This window comes from Dendrobates tinctorius, unplaced genomic scaffold (assembly GCF_039654945.1).
Source record: "Dendrobates tinctorius isolate UK_male_01 unplaced genomic scaffold, ASM3965494v1 ptg000038l, whole genome shotgun sequence".
NCBI lineage: Eukaryota > Metazoa > Chordata > Amphibia > Anura > Dendrobatidae > Dendrobates > Dendrobates tinctorius.
Window position 1 is genome coordinate 4,795,392 of NW_027361706.1, and position 21,616 is coordinate 4,817,007.

At 42.8% G+C, this 21,616-nt stretch overlaps 1 protein-coding gene across 3 annotated transcripts in view; it reads left to right on the forward strand.

Annotated features, from left to right (window-relative positions):
* ARHGEF3 (Rho guanine nucleotide exchange factor 3) overlaps positions 1–21,616 on the forward strand; it is a 308,141-nt gene that overhangs the window by 259,559 nt on the left and 26,966 nt on the right. For all 3 annotated transcript variants that reach the window (XM_073574132.1, XM_073574133.1, XM_073574134.1), the window contains one exon: positions 19,507–19,614. In XM_073574132.1, the coding sequence (XP_073430233.1) occupies positions 19,507–19,614 (108 nt within the window). The remainder of the gene's footprint in view (positions 1–19,506; positions 19,615–21,616) is intronic.

Sequence of the window (21,616 nt, forward strand, 5' to 3'; positions counted from 1 at the left end):
GCAAAGAAAATTAGCACAGGTGGGGGGTAAAGTATATATGTATTCTTGCCAAGATTTGTTACCTACTTTGATGGCCCCATACCAAGCATCTCTAAGCTGGCTGAAATCAGTTTCTTTCCTAATGTAAAATTGACAGTTCTTGTTACTGCTGTCTTCTGGTTAACCTATCATCAGGTTTCGAAAGAAAATAAAGGAAAAATGGAACTAAATCTCAGTTCACACTTGCAGATTTCTAACCATAAGAGCTCAAAAAAATCAGACAAGTGCTATGCTTCGTTTTGACTGATAGCACCCGTCCCCCGTGTTATTCAATGGGACATGTCCGATTGGTCCAAGGAAAAAAATCACCACGTGCACAGGTTGCATTCGATTATCTGATCGCCATTCATGTCTTTGGGAAAGAATCGAACTCGGATGACATGCGAGTGTGGTATGATTTTCATGGATTGACAGAATGGAGAAGTTTATATTCAAGAAAATCAGATCACACTGTGATCAATCTCTGATCAGAGTGTGATTAGCATAATTGTCCGATTTTCTCGAATGAGAGAAAAATGGTCGTATGACCTTAATCGATCTAATCTCGTTCAAGGCCCTGTTATGTGCCGATCCAAAGTTTCCGGTCACTGAAGGATTAATATGATGGTTTGGTCCCCATACATTTCAGATATTTTAGACAGCACTTTCCCAATCCTTACACAGGTCGTCGATGTGCTGCCAACAGCAATGATATTTGGGCTATATGAACAATCCAGTCCATGGGCGGGTATGGTTACAATGATCAGCAATTTTATGAACGCTTGTTCAGCCAATTATCAGCACACGGTTAGAAAGAATATTTATTTTATTTTCTTCAGTTTTAGGGGGGAAATAATAATTTCACTATTTTTATTTATTATGCTTTCTTATTAGTGATGAGCGAACAAACTCAGATAAGGCATTAGTGTCTTCAGCCTGCGTCCTCGAAAAATATGTTCGAGTCCCCACGGCTGCATGTCTGATGGCTGTTCGACAACCGCAACATATGCAGGGATTTCCTGTTTGTGTTGCAGCTGTCAAACAGCCATGAGACATGCAACCGTGGGGACTAGAATATATTATTCGAGCATGCCGAAAACACTCGGTTAGCACCCGAGCATGCTCAGATAACACCTTATCCCAGCACATTTGCTTATCACTATTACTTACAGTATGTAACATCATTCGTTCCGCAGCGCTTTACAGATATCATCATCACTGTTCCCATTGGGGCTCACAATCTAATTTCCTATCAATGTGTCAAAATTGGAGAACCCGGAGGAAACCAATGAAAACACATGGAGAACATACAAACTCCTTGCAGATCTATGGACTAATTTAACAGTTAAGTTTTTAGAAACTCTCGGAACTTTGCCATGATATTGGCTGAATATAACAAGATATATTGTGCTTCTTCCATGTGATGGTGCATCCTGCACAAAACTGTTGATGAAGCTTTTTTTTTTTCTTTTTCTGTCCTCGCAGGACGTGTCATTCAACGTTTTGTTCTAAGCACAGTAAATAAGGAAAGGTCAGGTTCAGCAATTTTCCCTTACTTACGGTCCATGCTATAAATAGGGTGATTCCCGAGCTCCGAGCGCTCGGCGCTGTTACTCACATCACTGGCCTCACTCCTGCGTTGCACAACTCATCGTTTATTACCTCGGGGTTCTCCTTTTATGTGATAGTAATTATTGCTCATACACTCTGTCCTATCCTACAACGAGATGACGAATTCTAACATCTGCCGGTACGCGGACGTCAAATCCCATACCATCAATCAACGTAATGAACAGTTGTCAGAAATGCTTTGGTTAAATTCTTTATACTGGTGCGAATGTTTTAATTACTAAGAAGTCTATAAAAATTCCTTTTCTAAAGACTGCTCCATTTCATGCCCATCTAATGACTGCGGAGATGATCACGCCGTGCAGGCATCATGCGTGCTGCGCATAATACAGTTCCAGGAGTATTCCTGAGATTCAGAAAGTTCATACGGATAGAAATTTGCCACTGTCTTAATCTTTTTTTCTTTTCTGCAGAAAAATCAAACTGGTTTCTGAAGTGGTCTAACTGGCTTGTAAAGTTTACGGCCGGGTGTGTTCCACTGGTTAACACAACCCTGAGCCTTCTGCACTTGGCCCCATATCCTCGGAGTGGTACGGAGCCACAGGACTATACCATACCTCTGTATACAGCTAATTTCATAGGGAGGGACTATAAGGTCACAGGCGCCATGTTGTCTCCTGCACACAGCTTGACTATGTGCTTTAGACCCTAGACTAGTTCCACAAGTCTGACATTCACGGACCGAGTACAGACTGCGATGACCTGATTGCCCACCGGTCTCTTGGCCCAAACTCAACAGCCTCATATACGCCGATCAGACGGTTGAGTACAGATCAGGACACCCGCTATGAATGTTTGCCAACATTTGACATGTCATAGAGAAGTATCAGACGTTTAGATTGGAGTGGGTCTGGGTGCTGAACCCCCACCAATCCCTAAAACGAAGGAGCAGGAGAGCTCGGCTGAATCGGGCGCATAGACTTTGTAGTCTTGGAGGAAAGTAGCACTGGGCTGAGCAGGTCTTCTTTTTTACTGATTGTTGGCAGTCTCAGCCCCTGGACCACCTCCATTTTTATAACAGTTGTGTGCATAATGTTTGACTTGTACTCTCCATTATTCTGGTAGACTGCGTCAGGTAAACACGACCTGTCCTTTCTCCACATGGCCGAGACTGGGGTCAGAGTCCTTTGGCAAATTGATTAAGACTGACCTAATTTCACATAGGAGTTCAAATAACTTTCTGCTAATTACTTACTGGTTACGGATGATCAGAGCGGCTCTGAAACCAGCAGAGCATAGTATGTACTGGCTGTCCATCTACAAACTACAAATACCAGCATGCCAGCCAGAAATCATTGGTCTTAAAACATGCCGGAAGGCATTTTCTGTTGACTTTGTGACACCGATTTTTGATGCCAGTAGTTAATGTGAGCTCCTGCGCCGACAAAAGAGCCGGCTCCTTTAATGTGTGTATGATATACTTGTGTTATGTAATCTTTTTTTTTTTACATGTTGAAATAAATTTTGCTGGTGCTGTGTAAATAATAATCGTGTCTGGGGCGCGGAGTTCCTGCTGCTGTGTAAAAACACCAGTGGGAAATCCTACGGTCTGTCTTGCTACACTGGCTAAATTAGGCTGATCTTTAGTTTTCTTTTTAGCTATTTATATATTTATTTTGATCTATTTCTTATAAATTTATATTTATTTCATTAATTATTTTATATACTGTTTGGCTAGCCTGTGAATAATGACATTAAGACCTGGGTCACACTTGCGAGAAACTCGCACGAGTCTCGGGTCTCAATACCCGGCACTGCCGCCGGCACTCGGACCGGAGTGTGCGGCTGCGTGTATTTCTATGCAGCTGAGCGCTCCGGTCCCAAGTGCTGGCGGCAGTGCCGGGTATTGAGACACAAGACTCATGCGATTTTCTCGCAAGTTTGACCCCAGCCTAACACTCAGGACACAGGGTAACATAGATTAGAAAGTCATTGCAACAAAGGTGCTATATTGTTGCATAGTCTTTTATCATACTTTTTTCGATGTTCTCGCTCATGCAATTTTACAGGGCAACCCAAAGGTGTCTTTGTACCCTTAGGTCTGTTCAGATCATGATTGTAATCTTTGCAGAAGATAGGAAAAGCTCTGAGCATATTCATAGGTTTCTGCTAACCTAATGGAGGTCAAAAGAGTGTCTTTTTGGCCTTTGTCGGATTGGTATATGTCACTATACGCTGTTCCACATAATGGTACATAGTAAAATGAAGTATACCATTCTGTACACTTTTTTCTGTTATCATTGGGAGGCAGTGGGTATTGGATGAGGCCACTGTATGGCATCCCTGGTACATACCGTATATCAAATGGACATGATGGGAACATATCCTCAATTTGCAAACTTTAGTAGGCTTTAAACATGTAGACTGAAATAATCTGTAACTGGCAAGGGCCATTGTGCCAGTTATAGGTTACATTGTGGAGATGACATTGTCAATGTAACAGCACAATGTAGATTTATGTGGGTGTAAGTGTGTTTGCTGCTAAATCCAGTCCTAATTCCATAGTGGTGTACATGTATTCCCTTAAAAAACTAAACCTTTATTGATAATTTAACATGGTGGTTACTTATCATAGGAAGTCGCCTCTTCCTTTGATAAGTAACCACCATGTGGTGCATGTTATATATGTTTTCATCTACTGGACTTTTATGTCCAAAATAAGGTTATTTACTAACAGCACCACTTAAGATGCATGTTTATTACTGCATGGGGTTATGTCTATCATTAATTGTGGATATATACATTTAGTACTTCTTTTTGATCACATTTTCTAATTTTTTTGTAAAGTGGTCTTTATTTGGGGTAGTATATATTGCTTAGTATTTTTTCCATACTAGCCCTTTAATATGTATAGTAGTATGAAATATTATCTTTTCCTATACAAAAGGTTTTTTTCTGCATTTTTCCTTTATTTCCCTTCCTTCATCCCCTTCCTATTTGAATATTGTTTTCCCACCTTTTCATCTAGGGTGAGATAGGGGAGATAGGGTGAGTCGACGTTGAGTGGGGGTGCCAAATAATCGTATCTTTTAGGGTGCCAACCTCCACGGTAAGGAAGGTGTGCAGATAGGTTATTGTAGTCCTTTTGTAGGGCTTTTTTTGGTCTTCTAATTTTTGTGGATTTTGTTCCATTTTTTTCACGGGAATAGGTGTTTTTTAATCTAAATTATCAATAAAGGTTTAGTTTTTTAAGGGAATACATGTACACAAAATTATGTTTATATTCCTTTGATTATTCAATAAGTTTGATATGTTCCTAATTCCATAGTGGGCGATGAATAAGCATTTTTTTTTCCTACAGCCTTAAACTCGATCTTGAGCCATGACGACTTGATGGATGAATGATCTATAGAAGATAGATGTTGTGCAAGCCTAGACAGGTCCACCAGGGTCTTCTCCATTGGTGGATGAACGATCTGTAGTTCGATCTTGTGTAAGCCTAGATATGTCCACCAGGGTCGTCTTCACTGGTGGATTAACGATCTGTAGATCGATCTTGTGTAAGCCTAGGTAGGCTCACCATGGTCTTCTCCACCGTTACCTTTTTAGTATCATGCCATCGGGTTGCTGGTCTTCCTCTTTGCCTTGTTCTTTTATTCTTCTGACCATGATGTCCTTCTCTAGTGATTGCTCTCTTCATATCATAGTGTCCAAAGTAGGCAAGTTGTAGCTTTGTGATCCTTGGTTCAGTTGCCATGACTGGCTTGATTTGTTCCAAAATTGATTTGTTCTTCTTGTCTACCATGGTATTGATAACAATCTTCTCCAATACCAGGTTTCAAAGGCATCGATTCTAAGGGTACCGTTACACCTAGCGATGCACCAGCGATCCCGACTAGCGATATGACGTGGTCAGGATCGCTGGTACATAGCTAGGTGGTCGCTAGTGAGCTGCCAAACAGGCAGATCTCACCAGCGACATCGCTGGGGACGAGGATCGCTACTTACCTGTCAGACGCGGCGATCCTGCGTCCTCCCACCCGGCTCCACGCCTCGCTCTTCGTCACAGCAGGAAGCGCCGCAGGAAGTGGCCGACGAAGAATGGTCCAGGAGCTTCTCGCGCGATCAGCGATAACCAGCGGGGGAGCCGGTCGGAGGTATCACATGCAGCGATATCGCTAGCAATATCGCTGCAACGTCACAAAATCGGTGACTTTACAGCGATATTGCTAGCGATATCGCAGTGTGTAACGGGGGCTTAAGCATAGTCGCACAGAAACACCCACACAGACAGGTTATGTATGTATTTAACACCTCTAGGATGTGTTAGGTAATGTGATGTGGTAGGTGATTGGAAAAGATATAGGTAATTTACAGTGGCATGTAAGAATTGTGCAGCTCTTACTATACCAAACTATCTCTTTTCAACCCCATAAATCTCTATAGAATTATTTGAAAACTAGGGTGTAAATTGTGGAACTGATTCTGAGGGCACCGTTCCCATGCAGTGGCTCCAGATCTAGAAGATAATATACCTACACACCCTAACCTCCTCATGCCTTAGGGCAATTGCCTTTCTTCAGTGTGACTGTCAGACAAGAACGATATAGAGGAATTTTAATTGTTCATGTATTCTAGAAGGCGTGTGTACATAGAGAACATATTTGGAGTCACCTAAATGATGCGCGGTTCTGAAAATACTGGAATCATAGTCCGATAGAAAACATAGCAGAGGGCACAATATTTTTTGTTCTTCCACTTTCTCAACATCTATATAAAACACAGCCACATTTTTCTGAGCCCCGGGCATGTTAACATCAGTCATATGAAATGGGGTTGGGTTTAACCTGAGCAGAGACAACTTCTTTGTTCCGCACCTTCTATCTCCTACATAGGTTGTACAATATATTTGCTTCATTTGACCTTGATGAGAACTTAGTCTAGAAGTGAAACCAGAAATACCCTTGTCCTCACTGTTTGTGAAAGCCCCCATACATATTCGATAAAAGTTGGTCTAACCAATTTCAGCAGGATCGGCTGACCATCTAATGTGTATGGGGTCTTAGTGACTGTCTCCTGACAGATTGCGTAAGGAGACTTAAAGATTGGGTGGTTGGAATTCAACCACCTGATCCTTTCATGCGGTGGGAAAAGGTGTAAGCCGCTGCTACATGATTCCGGCAGAGGGTCTCTCTTCAGAGTTTTTCATGGGGGAATCGGAAAGAATAGCTGTCAGCTGTTTGATTATTCAGGGCGATAGCTATCTAATGTGTGTGTTCAGCTTTTGTTTGCAGGATAGAAAGGTGGAGGAGGACGAGGTGCATAGCTTATTTGCTTAGACACAGATCATTTCTTTATATATTTCTCAGATTTTAATTGTGATATAAAATATAATTGAAGACAATGGGGATGTAATATTTTCATTTTCTGGTTTATTTCTTTTTAGCTTCTTTTAAAGTTTTTGGGTGAATATGTTTCCACCATGATATTGCACCAGTTTTATGATCACCATGTACCAATGTGAAGATGTAAGAAAGACTTTTCATGTCACCCTCATCTCAGTCATATAAATCTTGGTTCCATGAATGTTTACTTTGCTTTATACAACTCCAACTGTTGATTCAAAAGTTTGCTGTCCATCTGATCTTTGAGGACTAACTGGTGATGTCCTATCGATAAGTTCAGGTGCATCTACATTATGTAGGTGGCTACATAACTACAGCGTGATTTATAGATGTATACTTAACAAGAGCGGGTTTCATAACTCCCTGCTTTGATGTTATGTCACGTTCTTGCCGTTCGCTGTGGTTTTGGATTTCTAACAAGTTATGAGCCTCCACTCTTAGGATTCTGTGGATTCAGGGCCAGTTTTGCCAGTAGCAGACTAATAATGTTAGGTCCTTTGGCAGGAAGCCATAGAAAATGTTGACTTACCTTTCCGATGGCTGAATGCATTTGATATCTTGTAGGATACGTTCAGATTAATAGGTTGGCAAGATGTAACATCTGTGAATAATAATGCTATGTTTGATTTTTTTGACCCCCCCCCCCCCCCCCGCGTGATTTGGGGGGGTAATAGTTTTGTCATAAATTATGGGTAATGTATGTTTTCTGGCAGAAGGAAGTTCAAATTGCAGTCAAATGTTCTTGAGAATTAGGAAAAACCCTATATGGATACAATATGCATGAATGTAAAGGGTCAGGTCACACTTTCGTCCATGGGAATTCTGTAGGTGCCAGCTGTAGGGTACTAGCTGTGTACAAGGGGATTGTATGAAGTTAGTAAAACATGTCGGCTTTTTTCCTGAAACAGCGCCACTCTTGTGCACAAAATGTGTCTGGGATTGCAGCTTAGCCCTATTCAAGTGAAGCTGCAGTACCACTTACAACCAGTGGATAAAAGTGGTGCTGGTTCTGGGGCTGAGCTTCAATACCAGGCAAGGCTCATGTACGAGAGTGGTAAACAGAGCCTTTAAAACTCACACAATCCCTGTTGGAAAGGGTTATATTTGAATACTCAAGGGTTGTGTGTTCAATAATTCACTGGTTGGTATCAAAGGTAATTTCCTTCTGTATAGTGTGCTCTACGTAATGGACATAAAGAGAGAGGGGGGTTTAAAATAACAACCATAATAATACACCCCGATAACAAGGCACTATCCATAGAAATGTAAAAAAAAAAAGAGAAGAGACTTGAAGCTGTAGATGTGATAATAGTCAGTAAAGATGTGTCACTTGCTAAAAAAAAATGGAGTCAAGTACCTTGTAAAAATCCCTGCCCTCCCCCGATTTTGTTCCTCTTTTCCGTTTTATGCTACGTCGTTCCATTGCAGAGATATTGACATTTGTTGCTTTTGGAGCACAGTATGTGAAATCTCTTCTGGTAGTTAAACTGGGCGTTTCCATTTCTCCCTCCAAAACTTTGCCAATATCAGCTCACCAGCTGATATAGCAGTCAAAGGATCTGCCCCGCTATGACTGGCAGCGTCTGGTAGGGAGTGGTGAAAGTGCACAGCCCACAGAAGACTCTGAAGAAATCCTTGCTTGATAGGCAAGCAGAAATTTCACATCCTGCACTGCAGAAAAACAAATGTAAATATCTCTGCAATGGAGCAATGTAGCACAAAATGGAAAAGAGCAGCAGACTCAGGACAGCATAGAGATATAACTATTTTTTAAGCATATTTATGAACTCATGTTTTAGAGTAGATGTTCATTCTAGAGAGCAAACATTGTTCATAAAATCCAAACTTTGCAGTCAATTCTCCCAAGGATGCATCATGTTTACCATATCTTGTACCATCATCCTCATATATAAATTTCTACATAGTTAATCACTGTCCCTCAAAACTCAGACTTTGACTTTGGCCCCAGGCGAGAAGCATAAAGACTTTCTTCTGCGTACAGACACTGACTCACAAACCATCTAAACCCACTTCAAAGCCCGCACTCTTACTTCTGGGACTCAGCGGTAGCCTGCAGAAGATGTATTTAAGTCATCAGCAAATGTTCTGGGCCTCTGTGTAGTCAGAAGACTGTGATCCATTGGTAGCAAGAAGTGTATTTGAAGTCAGAGACAGCTCACGTGTCCATAAAGGTACACTGTAGTCCTGCAACGTGATATATGCAATATAATAACTGCGTTAGATCTGTAGGAGCCTACAATATTTTTAAGCGTCTGTCACCTCTCCTGACATGTCTGTTTTAGTAATTACTTGCAGTCCTCCTGAGATATCAATTGTGGATCATCCTTTCTTATAACTCCGTGTTCTTCCGTTGCTCTGTTTTTCCTCCTATAAATTTACAATTAAATTGACTACAGGGAGTTACCATTCTTTTTGTAAGGGAAGAGTCAAACAGCTTGTATAATTCGGATGAGGATAGCAACATGATGTTCGGACTGGCCATCAGCACTCCCTACCCAAGCGTGTATTTCTCTGCAGTGGTCATGCTTGGGTAGGGAGAGCCGATGGACAGTCCAAACATTGCGTTGCGATGCTAATCTGAGTTATATGGCCGTCCAACTCTTCCCTAAGAGGGGTGTGCCTGGACACTTGCAGGATTGAATCAACAATGTCAGACTGTCAAGACATGTCCCCACTTGTAATACCTAGTTATTAATTTATTCATAAATTTCTAGGAGGAATAATTGAGGAACTGGAGAATGAGGAGTTCCAGATTCAATGATGACTACATGTATTTACTAAAATTGACATGTCAGGAAAGCTGACCGGTTCTTTTTGTTCCTTGTTTTTTAAAACTTGTCACTGAGTTGTTTTTATGTTATTTCTCCTGGAAATATACGAACAAAATGAATGGGTGCTACTATTCGCCTTGTGGATGAGTTGTGTCCTTCCATGGTCTGACACTGTCAACACTGGTTAAACTGTGTTAGGGACTAACTTGTTTGATAAGGGCAAAGGCAACATCCAGTTTTTGATTTATTTATCCATTTCCTTGAAGAACAACAAGCTCCAGAACAAACCATATTCCAGAATTGATAATTTTTGGACAGTTCATGCATTCACTGAAACATAGATGGTCAGGGAAGGTGGCTGCTCCTCTCGAAAGTATCCCAGTGCTTAGATCCCCCTTCAAAGAGGAATAATCAAGGGTCTGCTCAAACTATTTATTTTAGTTTTTTCTTTTTTTAAACAGACCTATCAGTATGTTTTGAGCATTTCTATACTTTTATTACCAGCGGTTTTCTTTTCTTCTTGTGCAACGTTAATTTTTGATCACTACGTTAATAATCTTCCATGATCATTAGACCAGGCCCAGTCTCATTTTTTTTCCGAATGGTTCACATACCGACATTCATTTTGCGCAGTGACTGCACTCAATAAAACTGTGCACCATCGTTTGCTTGTGAAGTCACAGATGACCTTCATATTTTTTTTACTGACCCCTTTTCTCGGGATATGGCTGAGCTTTTGACCTCCACAGATGAAGCAAGAACTATTTTGCCATCTTGACAGCTGGTGGAGCATAAAGTACAAAGCAAAGAACCGCACTATTGTATGGCACCTGGACCGAGACAGTGAATCCGTGGTTAATGTTATCCAGGTCACTGGCTCTTGTATTCACAGCACAATACGAGGGGCTCTAAGTGGAGCTCGTCTTTCTTTTAGGAAGCCAAATCAAACTTGACTTTCAGTGGAGTGTGCTCTCCAGCTGAGTGTGGTAATTAGCGGTCTGTGGGTGGTCGGTGCGCGGAAATTCAATAGAACGCTAATCAATACTATGAGAGAACAATTTAACGTGACCTGACAACCCAAAGTATACGCTTTCTTCAAAATCATTATGACCTATGAATCGGGCACTAAAATACCTGCCACAATATCGCAACCTAGTAGTGAAAGAGTGGAGGAATGTCTGACCAATAATTTTGCAATAAATTACCAAAAAAAAAGGGAATATTGTTCTTTAGATAAAAACACATTTTTTCTTTCCAAAAACGGCACTTCAGCTTCATTCAGTTGAAAAATACCATAAGCTACAATACCAGGAACAGCCATTAAGTGTCTAGTGGTGCAGTTTCACGGGCAAGGAACAATCCCTTTATTCCCAATCTCAGACACCCCCTTAAACCCTTAAACTCCTGTTGCAGTCAGCTTTTAGCTATATAATCCTACAAACAATAACAGATTACGGCTAGTTGAGAAAGATATTCTGCAATCATGTAATGGCTTAATTCGCATTTATACTGCATCATAATCGTGAATGAGCATTGTTAAAAACGCTATTTTCATGATTATCTTGCTGTGCAAACAGACTGACGATCACCCGATGAACTAACAAAACGCTCGTTCAGTGGGTGAAATAATCTTTTATGGAGCTTAAAAAAAAATAGTTCTTGGCGGTGCATTGTCCTGTGTAAACAGGACTTGCGCCACCGAAAACTATGGCAGCCTATGTGCATCGTTTGCTTTGGTATGCCTGTGTAAACAGGCTTTCAAACTACGTCCGATTGGTAAAAGTTGTGCTGTCGGCAATTGTATTGTGCCGCCGGTTAGTCCATGTAAACGAACCCTTACTCTCCTTTTTGGGAACCCATGAGACCAATTTCATCCTTCATGACTTCCACCATACACAGGAACGGTTGGCCGATTGCTCGTGTGTTTTCAGTGTGAGAGGCGCTGCCAGAATCATCCAGACATAACTTAGTCGTGAGAGTCGGAAGGCCCCCATACACATTAGATGATCGACCAGGAATCGGTGGGCTCAGACAACTTTTATCTAATGTGCATGGAGCCTCTAGTTTTACCGCCAATGAAAAATACTTTTAAGAAAACTAAACATTTCCAGTGAGGAGAGATAACATATCACACGTGGAAGTTTGACTTTCTTTATTCTTGATAAGCAAAAAAAAACATTCACCGGTCTCTGTGAAGCATCCTTGTTCAGGTTTCCATTTCTCAGTTCAGACAATTATTATCTATAATTTACTAATCAATCTAGAAGCCAGTGACTATTAATGCACAAAGTAAAAACCTTACGAAATGAGAAGACAGGATAAACCTGAGAAAGGGCAAATAAGGCGGCCATTATCCCAATGTTACATCTGCTGAGCATCCCAGGTGACAGCAGCACCAGATGTCTTTACTCTGATCATTGCCTCCATTTACAGATCTTCGTCTACACGCTTCAGCGTCCCAGCGATCCCACCAACGATCCGACGTGGATGGAATCGCTGGGACATAGTTAGTTGATCGCTGGTGAGCTGTCACATAGACAGACTCACCAGCAATCAGGACCAGCAAGCTGATATCCAGGGTAAACAGCGGGAAACTAAGAGCTGCAAGGTTCTTAGTTACCCGCTGTTTACCCTGGATACCAGCTCCCAACGTTGCTGATCGTTGGTCTCTCGCTGTCACACGCTACGATGTTGTTTCCACATCGCTGCAACGTCACCAAACTGGTGACATTGCAACGATATTGTTCACAATATCATTTTGTGTAACGGGGCCTTTACTCTTGTGAAACTACAATCCCAGCAAGATGAAATCGGAATTGTAGAACGGCTGGAGATCTGTAGGTTTCATGTACCAGTCTTTATGAAAATCATCTTCAACTGGTGGATCTCCAGCTGTCGCCATCTACAATTCTTACCGTGCCCTAATATATGAGGACCATGAGAGCATGCTGGGACATGTAGTTTCATAACAGCGAGAGACCTGTATGTTCAGAATCAGAAGGTATAGACTGTCATTGTTCTCGACAGCACATGTTGCCGATTACACCCCATGACGTGCTGCCGAGAAATGTAATTTTTAAGCGAGCTTAAAAATCATTTAATTCAACTCGCGAGAATTTGGCTTTTTCGACAGATGATTGACAGCGTGTTTACAGGGCATGATTAGGAGGCACCCTGATGCCTTCCTGCCTAAATATATTTTACCACTTGCCAAATCGTCATGTACCTTAGAAACTAAATCTCCTCCAGATGTGATTACCACCATCGAGTTTGCACAGCATGATGGTCTTTTGTCTTGCTGTTTGCATACACATGGCCACACAATGCATGCAGAATACAAATCCTGACTTGTTTAGAGTCTACCCCGGCTTTCCTTCTGATACTGGTTCAGGTGTCTGCAATACATTAACAGCTGCTTTGTACCTAATCTCGTTTGTTTGCTGAGCTAATTTGCTTCCTTGTAACTCTGACAAGTTCTTCGGTTTGACATCCTGTTTGTAAACAGGCTATCAAACAATCCAGGGTCCTCAAAAATCCACCATCATAATATAGCGAGCAGAGGAACAACTGTAGGCCACCGTGTAATCAACACGCAAAAGAGAGCGCCAGCCAACTCCCACTCTCCGAATGTCTATAGATGACTCTCACAATTCTACTTCCTATTATACGGTAACCGTTCTTTTTATTAGAAATTACCTGCACATAATTATGCAAATTAACAAACATTTATTGAATAATTCAAGTGTAGACACTCTATGTGCATCCCTGTGAGTCTACGTTGTCTTTGGGGGAGACCATCTCCGTAACATGGCATGAATAGGCTTTACCTTTGTTATTTAAAAAGACCAACGTGCCTCTGTACAAAATCAGAGGTATAGTATGGGGCAATAGAAATCTATGGACCCCCTGTTATAGTGGTGTGAATCCCTCCAATGAGAGTTTTGCCTCTAGAGGCAAAAAGTTAGTGCATGCCAAACTCGCAGCCTGTGACGCTTCTCCAAGAACTCTCTTGGTTTTTCTTCTTTTGATATATGCCGCTGTTTTTTTCGTTCTTTTGGCGTCATCTGGTACATCACTTGTTGTGCCAAACTGGTTCTACAGCTGGATGCAGCATTTTTTTGACCTGGCTACAAACAATGAACCAATGTCACAGAGGAGCCAATATGATTCATAAGTTGGCGCTACATTACCTGCCGCTTAGAAGCTGAAAGTGATGCAAGTCTGCATTTACACTGGTCCAACTACGGCATTGAACAACCACCGGTTGGCTATGTAGAAGCTGATCGGCGGTCTCTTAATAGCCTGTTTAGAATGGCCGACAGCTCTAACATAAAGCATAGAATGATTATTAAACAATCATTCTGTGCATAGAATACCAATGTTCTTGGCAACACATGTACTGTTTACATAAAAATAATTTCATCTGCCAAACAAGACTTTCAATCGTTCGTCTGCAATCTGTTTAGACCGGTTGATTATCAGGAAACAGTCAGTCCTAGGACAATCAGCCAATCTAAATGCTCCCTAACATAGATCTGTATATACCCAACATTCCTATCCTCCATCCCATAGTCGAGTGCCCATATACCCATCACACATCCTCCATCCCATAGTCCCATGCCCATATACCCATCATACATATTCTCCATCCCATAGTCGAGTGCCCATACACCCATCACACATCCTTCATCTCATAGTCCCATGCCCATATACCCATCATATATATCCTCCATCCCATAGTCCCGTGCCCATATACCCATCATACATATCCACCATCCCATAGGCCCGTGCCCATATACCCATCACACATCCTTCATCTCATAGTCCCATGCTCATATACCCATCATACATATTCACCATCCCATAGTCGAGTGCCCATATACTCATCACACATCCTTCATCTCATAGTCCCATGCCCATATACCCGTCATACATATCCTCCATCCCATAGTCCCGTGCCCATATACCCATCATACATATCCGCCATCCCATAGTCCCGTGCCCATATACCCGTCATACATATCCTCCATCCCATAGTCCAGTGCCCATATACCCATCACACATCCTCCATCCCATAGTGAGCCATTATGACATCATAATGAGCGGCAACCTATGATGACATCAGCGTCGCCATGGCAACCATTATGACATCTTATTGAGGGGCGGGGCTTGATGCACACACACTTTTTCCCCATTATGTAGATAAAGGCAAAATTGTTTGGTGAATTGGAACGCGCGGGGTTAAAATTTTGCCTCATAACATAGCCTAGGACACTCTCAGGGTCCAGACGTGTGACTGTGCCAAATTTTGTGGCTGTAGCTGCGACGGTGCGGATGCCTATCCCGGACATACATACATACATACATACATACATACATACATACATACATACATACACATACTATAATAGATGACCTGGGCAGATTGTTACATGAATAAGATGCCGCCTTTGTCTGTACATAGTGATTCCAGTATATTGTGCCAGGTACTTCTCAAATGAGAACTCTTGCACAGGGGCCCACCGGAAGATTCTCCTGTTCTCCTGTGGGCCAGTCCAAGTCTGGGTGTAGCATAGACCTGACAATTCGATAAATCTCTTTATTATGTTCTGAATACAGGGAAGGAAGATAGGAGTCACTCTACATAATTAGGATTGTCTCCTCCTGATTTATTCCCGTCTTTTCAAGTCCCCGTAGACCTTACAAAGCTATGGGACAATGACCAGCGATCTATCTTTATAAAGGAAATGTACAGTCTGGGGTACACATTTCATTGGACAATAGCTGGAGAGGGCTCTAACGTGACTAATGTCCTATTGTTTGGGGGCATTGACTGGGGCAACCCAAGTCTTTCAAGAGAGGAAATATCAGAACAAACTTTGTGGTCCTTTTGAAGATAACATGCCGTCTGCCTCAGACGGAACACAATAGGGTCTGAGATGTGGGGCTACATTCTTTTGAGGTCACAGGCAAAAGACTGCTGTATGGAGTCGGGATGATATACAGGAACTTCCTGTCCGATCAACCGAAAATCAAACATTTTGTTTGTTTTTGAATATAAAAGGAACTTGTGTTTTCTTCTCGTGCATTTCCTTAATTGCACATTCCCATTCCATTGTTGTTTTACAGTAATTAAATGTGAAGATGATGGTCATCCCAGACAAGATACTGGAGTCCAATCTGATTGCAGGTTTTGCTTGTTGCATCTTTCTATATTGGTTCTGTATGAATTTTTCATTGTTGTCATAGTTACTCTCCATTTTTAAGCTGGCCTTACATGATATAGCTGTTGCTTGAACGTTTGTCATGCAGCTTTATTTTCCAACTCCCCCATATGCAGGTGCTTCTCACAAAATTAGAATATCATCAAAAAGTTAATTTGTTTCAGTTCTTCAATACAAAAAGTGAAACTCCTATATTATACAGAGTCATTACACACAGAGTGATGTATTCCAAGTGTTTATTTCTGTTAATGTGGATGATTATGGCTTACAGCCAATGAAAACCCAAAAGTCATTATCTCAGTAAATTAGAATACTTTATAACACCAGCTTGAAAAAAGATACAATTCAAAATGTTGGCCTACTGAAATGTATGTTCAGTAAATGCACTCATTACTTGGTCAGGGCTCCTTTTGCTTCAATTACTGCATCAATGCGGCGTGGCATGGAGGCGATCAGCCTGTGGCACTGCTGAGGGGTTATGGAAGCCCAGGTTGCTTTGATAGCAGCCTTCAGCTCATCTGCATTGTTGGGTCTGGTGTCTCTCATCTTCCTCTTGACAATACTCCATAGATTCTCTATGTGGTTAAGGTCAGGCGAGTTTGCTGCCAATCAAGCACAGTGATACTGTTGTTTGTACACCAGGTATTGGTACTTTTGGCCGTGTGGACAGGGGCCAAGTCCTGCTGGAGAATGAAATTTCCATCTCCAGAAATCTTGTCAGCAGAGGGAAGCATGAAGTGCTCTAAAACTTCCTGGTAGACGGCTGCGCTGACTTTGGTCTTGATAAAACACAGTGGACCTACACCAGCAGATGACATGGCTCCCCAAACCATCACTGATTGTGGAGACTTCACACTAGACCTCCAGCAGCTTGGATTGTGGCCTCTCCACTCTTCCTCCAGACGCTGGGACCGCGATTTCAAAATGAAATGCAAAATTTACTTTTCTTGTGGAGTGTGTCAATGACCGTTTTTTTCAGTGATATTCTAATTTTGTGAGAAGCACCTGTATAAGTGTTTGGCTCCACCGAGCATACGTTCATCTTAGGCCGGGGTCACACTGCGTTTTAGGCAGTCCGTTAACGCCGCCATTGAGCCCCATTGCCGGGCGCATCATGACGCATGTGCCATCATTTGCTGACGGAGCCTCGGACGCGGCCTGCAGCGTCTGAGGCTCCGTCACCGCTAGCTCAGATGAATCGCGTTATGCTATACCGTTAGCAGCCCGTCAACGCTATGAGTTGAACAAGCTGCTAAAACGTAATGTGAACCTGGCCTTAAGGCCCCGTCACACTAAGCGATCTCGCTAGCGACATCGCTGATTTTGTGACACATCAGCGATCTCGCCAGCGAGATCGCTGTGTGTGACAGGGATCAGCGACCGGCCCCTCTGTTGGTTATCACTGATCGTGCTCAAGCGGCCAGGGCCGTTTTTTCGATCGCTGGTCTCCCGCTGGCCAGCGCGCATCGCTGTGTGTGACAGCGAGAGACCAGTGATCAGCAACGCTGGTTGCTAATGTAATGTGGGGAGGTTGAGCTGGGTACGGTTCTGCTGTGATAGGAGACAGAGAGTTTGACAACAGGTGTCATGTGGCAGTCTGCCCATCGGTGGTCACTGGAGAGCGCCGATTGAGTGTTACATAACTGCCAGAGGTCAAGGTGACTCTGATTGGGCAGAGGTGACTGTCAGGTGACAGAGGGTGGGGCTACCTGGTCTGTCTGAATAAATACTGAGGTAAGCTTCCAGAAGCTTCAGTCAGCCAGGGAGCTCACAGGTTAGGATAGTCTGTCACACAAAGGAGACCCCTCAGAGACTTTGGACAGTGGAAACGGTCACGGGGGGTGACCCTATAGGACATTGGTCACAGGCAGAGACGGCCTGTGAGGATCTGGATTATTAGTGGACTTTGTAAGGTGAAACGCCGTGGTGGATTGGCCTCGGGCAGCCATGGCGGATAGAGCCACAAAGTACGCCTGACGGAGAAAGGGTACAAGTGAAGGTACCCGGGCCTGTCTGCAGGAGGATAACAGTGTGAAACATCTGTCGTGTTTTGTTCTGGTCGTCGTGAGGGCGGGCCAATAAAAGCAAACCTGTTGAATACAATTCCTGCCTCTGTCTCGTGCCTGTCGACATCAAGAAGCGGGTCGCCCCCCCATTCCTGTGAGTACAGCACACCTCCGCCGTCCACCAGCCACACCACTTAAATACCACAGCACGCTACCCTCCGCCCCAGCCTGCCACCCGGACCTCTACAGTACCTTGGAAACCAGCGTACACGCTGGTTTCCAAGGTAAACGTCTGGTATCCAGGAGTCGTGCGGCTCCTAGATACCCGATGTTTACCTTGGAAACCAGCGTGTATGGCTCCTGGATACCTGACGTTTACATTAGCAACCAGCGTCGCTGGTCCTGATCGCTGGGGCTGTCTATGTGACAGCTCCCAGCGATCAGTCTAACAATGTCCCAGCAATCCCATCATGTCGGATCATTGGTGGGATCGCTGGGACATCGTTTAGTGTGATGGGGCCTTTAGAGAGAGGAGAAAGCTGCTGTCAAGCACTCCTATCCTAGCAGCTTATCTTCCCTGAAAAAAGGATTTAGCCCAGAGATTCCTAATTCACGATCCTTCTCTCCCCCGAATTAATTGGTCAGGGGAGAGTTGGGAGGCCACCATACACATCATATGCCCAAAGAAACATTAAAGACAGGTCTTTTATAAACCTATCAAACCAAGGGGAGTAAAGACTTAAGGCCCCCATACACATTAGGCTAATGTTGCCCGATATCAACAGGATCAGTTGACTAAGGTGTTTTGGGGCGCCAGCCGACTGATAGTTGGAAGAGATGTCAATCGCGCATATCCGATTTCGGGCTGCCAAACACCTTGTTCTCCTTGAGGTAAGCAGCCAGCCGACATGTCGATTGGCAGCTTTGTCATGGAGAACATAGGAGCGCTCGGCTGATGGGAGAATTGGCTGAGATGGCTGTCAGCCGAATGATCGGCTGAAGCATCGTTCGATCGACAGCCATCTAATGTGTATGGTCAGCCTTAGAATAGGTAAAAGGTGCCCTATTATAGATCTGTACACCAGAGATCTGGACTTTTTAGTTTTCTTGGCCCTCGGTGAAGCTTTAGCGCACATTGTGCGGATATTGCTATTTGCTTGTTAGCATCAGGTTTTGGCTTCCATTTTGCGTGGGGTGGTGCGGACTACACTAAAATAATAAACTGATTTTTTTGCAATTCCCTAACCCTTTTCTTTCCTTCTCTCTTGTCTTGCATCGCCATTTTGACAGTCTCTCTCCTTGAGTTTTGGTCAGTGAAACGATGTATATACACATCCTTGTTAATGATTGTACACATTGGCCACTTGTCAATTGTGCCATTTTGCTTTTACCAATGTCACTTACATAATTTATATTGTCTGCGTTTAGTAGAGAAATCTTGTTCACATCTAATGAGGTCAGTAATGTGTTGCTTTCTCTGCTTTCGTCATAGGAGCCAAGTACCAAACGGGTCAAACCACTTTCGAGGGTCACATCACTTGCGAATCTCATTCCCCCAGTGCGTGCAACTCCTCTGAAGCGATTCAGCCAGTCCCTGCAGGTAAGCGAGTGTCGCTGATTGCATCCTCTGTGCTATATGAAGCCTTTACCTGTACTGTATGTATGTAACCCTAGTGTTCCTCCAGCATGTTAGAGGCCCAATACACATAAAGGGAACCTGTCAGCACGTTTTCATGTGTAAGTAGAGCTATGGTTGCATAGGTGATCTCATCATAAAAATATCTTTTTATACCGATCCAATGTGCCAGTTATCAGAAATCTTGGGCAGAAACCATATGCAAATAAGGGTGGAAATGCATTGGGGTGGTTTAAAAAAAACTTGGAAGGATTAGTCCCCTTTTCGGATTTTTGCAAAAAAGGTTTCCCTTTTTTATTGGAGGCGAGCCCCTGTATGGCCATAACACTACTTCCATGTATAAAAAGATGCCGATAAGTTCCCTTTAAGATAGCCGTTGGTTGAGCACTTATAGACTCCACCTCGGACATACATGTTCAGGAAGACATTGATCAGCAGCTTATCTCCCACTGGGACCAAGGATCGGGCATGTTGAATTGCAGCATGCCTGATCCTTCTTTCCCCAAACAACAGATGTCTAGTGACCTCTATCTACAATAGACGTTTAGCTCATGTGTACGGGCACCTGAAAGCACCAGTGTTTAGCATGCTCTTTTTATCATAACGTTTTAGTGAAGGAGTGTGGTCTGGTAGATCGGCATTAAATTTATAAAATTATCATTAAAGATATTATGGTTATTAGGATAGACATCAGCCTCAAGGACCTCCCCGATCCGCACAATTCAGGGGCCATGGCACTTACACAATAACATCTGTGTATGAGATGCAAGAACATCTTTGCCATAGGCGCTCTGTCTGATCGTCTGGCATGGTGCTCTAAAGGATTTTGGATTATCGGAACTTAGAAATTACAAGATATATTGTAATTGTACATGTAGCAAAAACTGAACAAATTAAGAACTATTCATAGTGGATTTTTGCCGTACTGTTCACTGCAATATATGTGACATACGGTAAGTGCCGTGCTAGAACAACGCCCTTTAAATGGTATAATATTTGTATTAGGTGGAAACTTAAAAGAAGAAATAAGCAGAAGCTGTATATTTAAAAACATAAAAAAAAATTGTCTGTTATTTTGGGATTAAAACTTTGCAATCACGTTCTAACGAGTTGAAGAAGTGAGACGTTGGTTTACTCTGCATTAGAACTCATAAGATCTCTTCTTCTAGTGAGATTTCATGAAATAACATGAGCGGCGAGAGCTTGTGATCTGTCTCTGCCCGGATGCAGCTGCGGAGTCAATAGCCTTCTGTAGGAGAAGGACAAGTTCTCCAGACACTGCACCTACAGTACAGCTGTGACATACTGCGTGTTGGGTACACACAGGGACCCTTCTGTCTCCCATATGGTTGTGGGCTACATACAATGGCGGCATTTAGAGACAGGCTGAAAGTTACTGAAGTTGCTTTGGCTTCTCATCCAGAAAGCCGCATATAGCGTGACTGGAACAGAAAATAGTGTACAGTCACTGGTCTGGAAAGATCCCACCTTGGCAGCCAACAGCCTCCTTGTATAACGTCAGGGGGACAGACGTGTAATACTTTGCAGAAGCTCGCCGGTGCTGAAGAGGTCAAGGAAAAAATGTCTTAGGTCTAAAAGAAAGGCTTTTTATTAGTTACAGTTGTGAGCACCAATGTGGAAAGTAAATTATGTTTTGGCTAAACTTTTCTCCGAGGCCCGAGCTTTACTTTTGTGGCTTAAACAGCTGTTTCCCTTCCGTAAATGCTCTCATTATTGTACCGTAGCTTTGCCGACTTTTTAAAAGAAAAAAAGTCACAGAATTAGGAATTATCCAAACGGAATGATCCATAGGATGCCGTTACTTAAGGACAGAGACCTTTAGAGTAGGAGGAAAAGACGTAACCGAGACCTATAATAACCTAAACAAGACTGCGGCCAACGAATGTCAACAAAGCCAGACTCGTAAAGACAGGCATAAATAATAGAGTGGAAAAATGTATGAAAT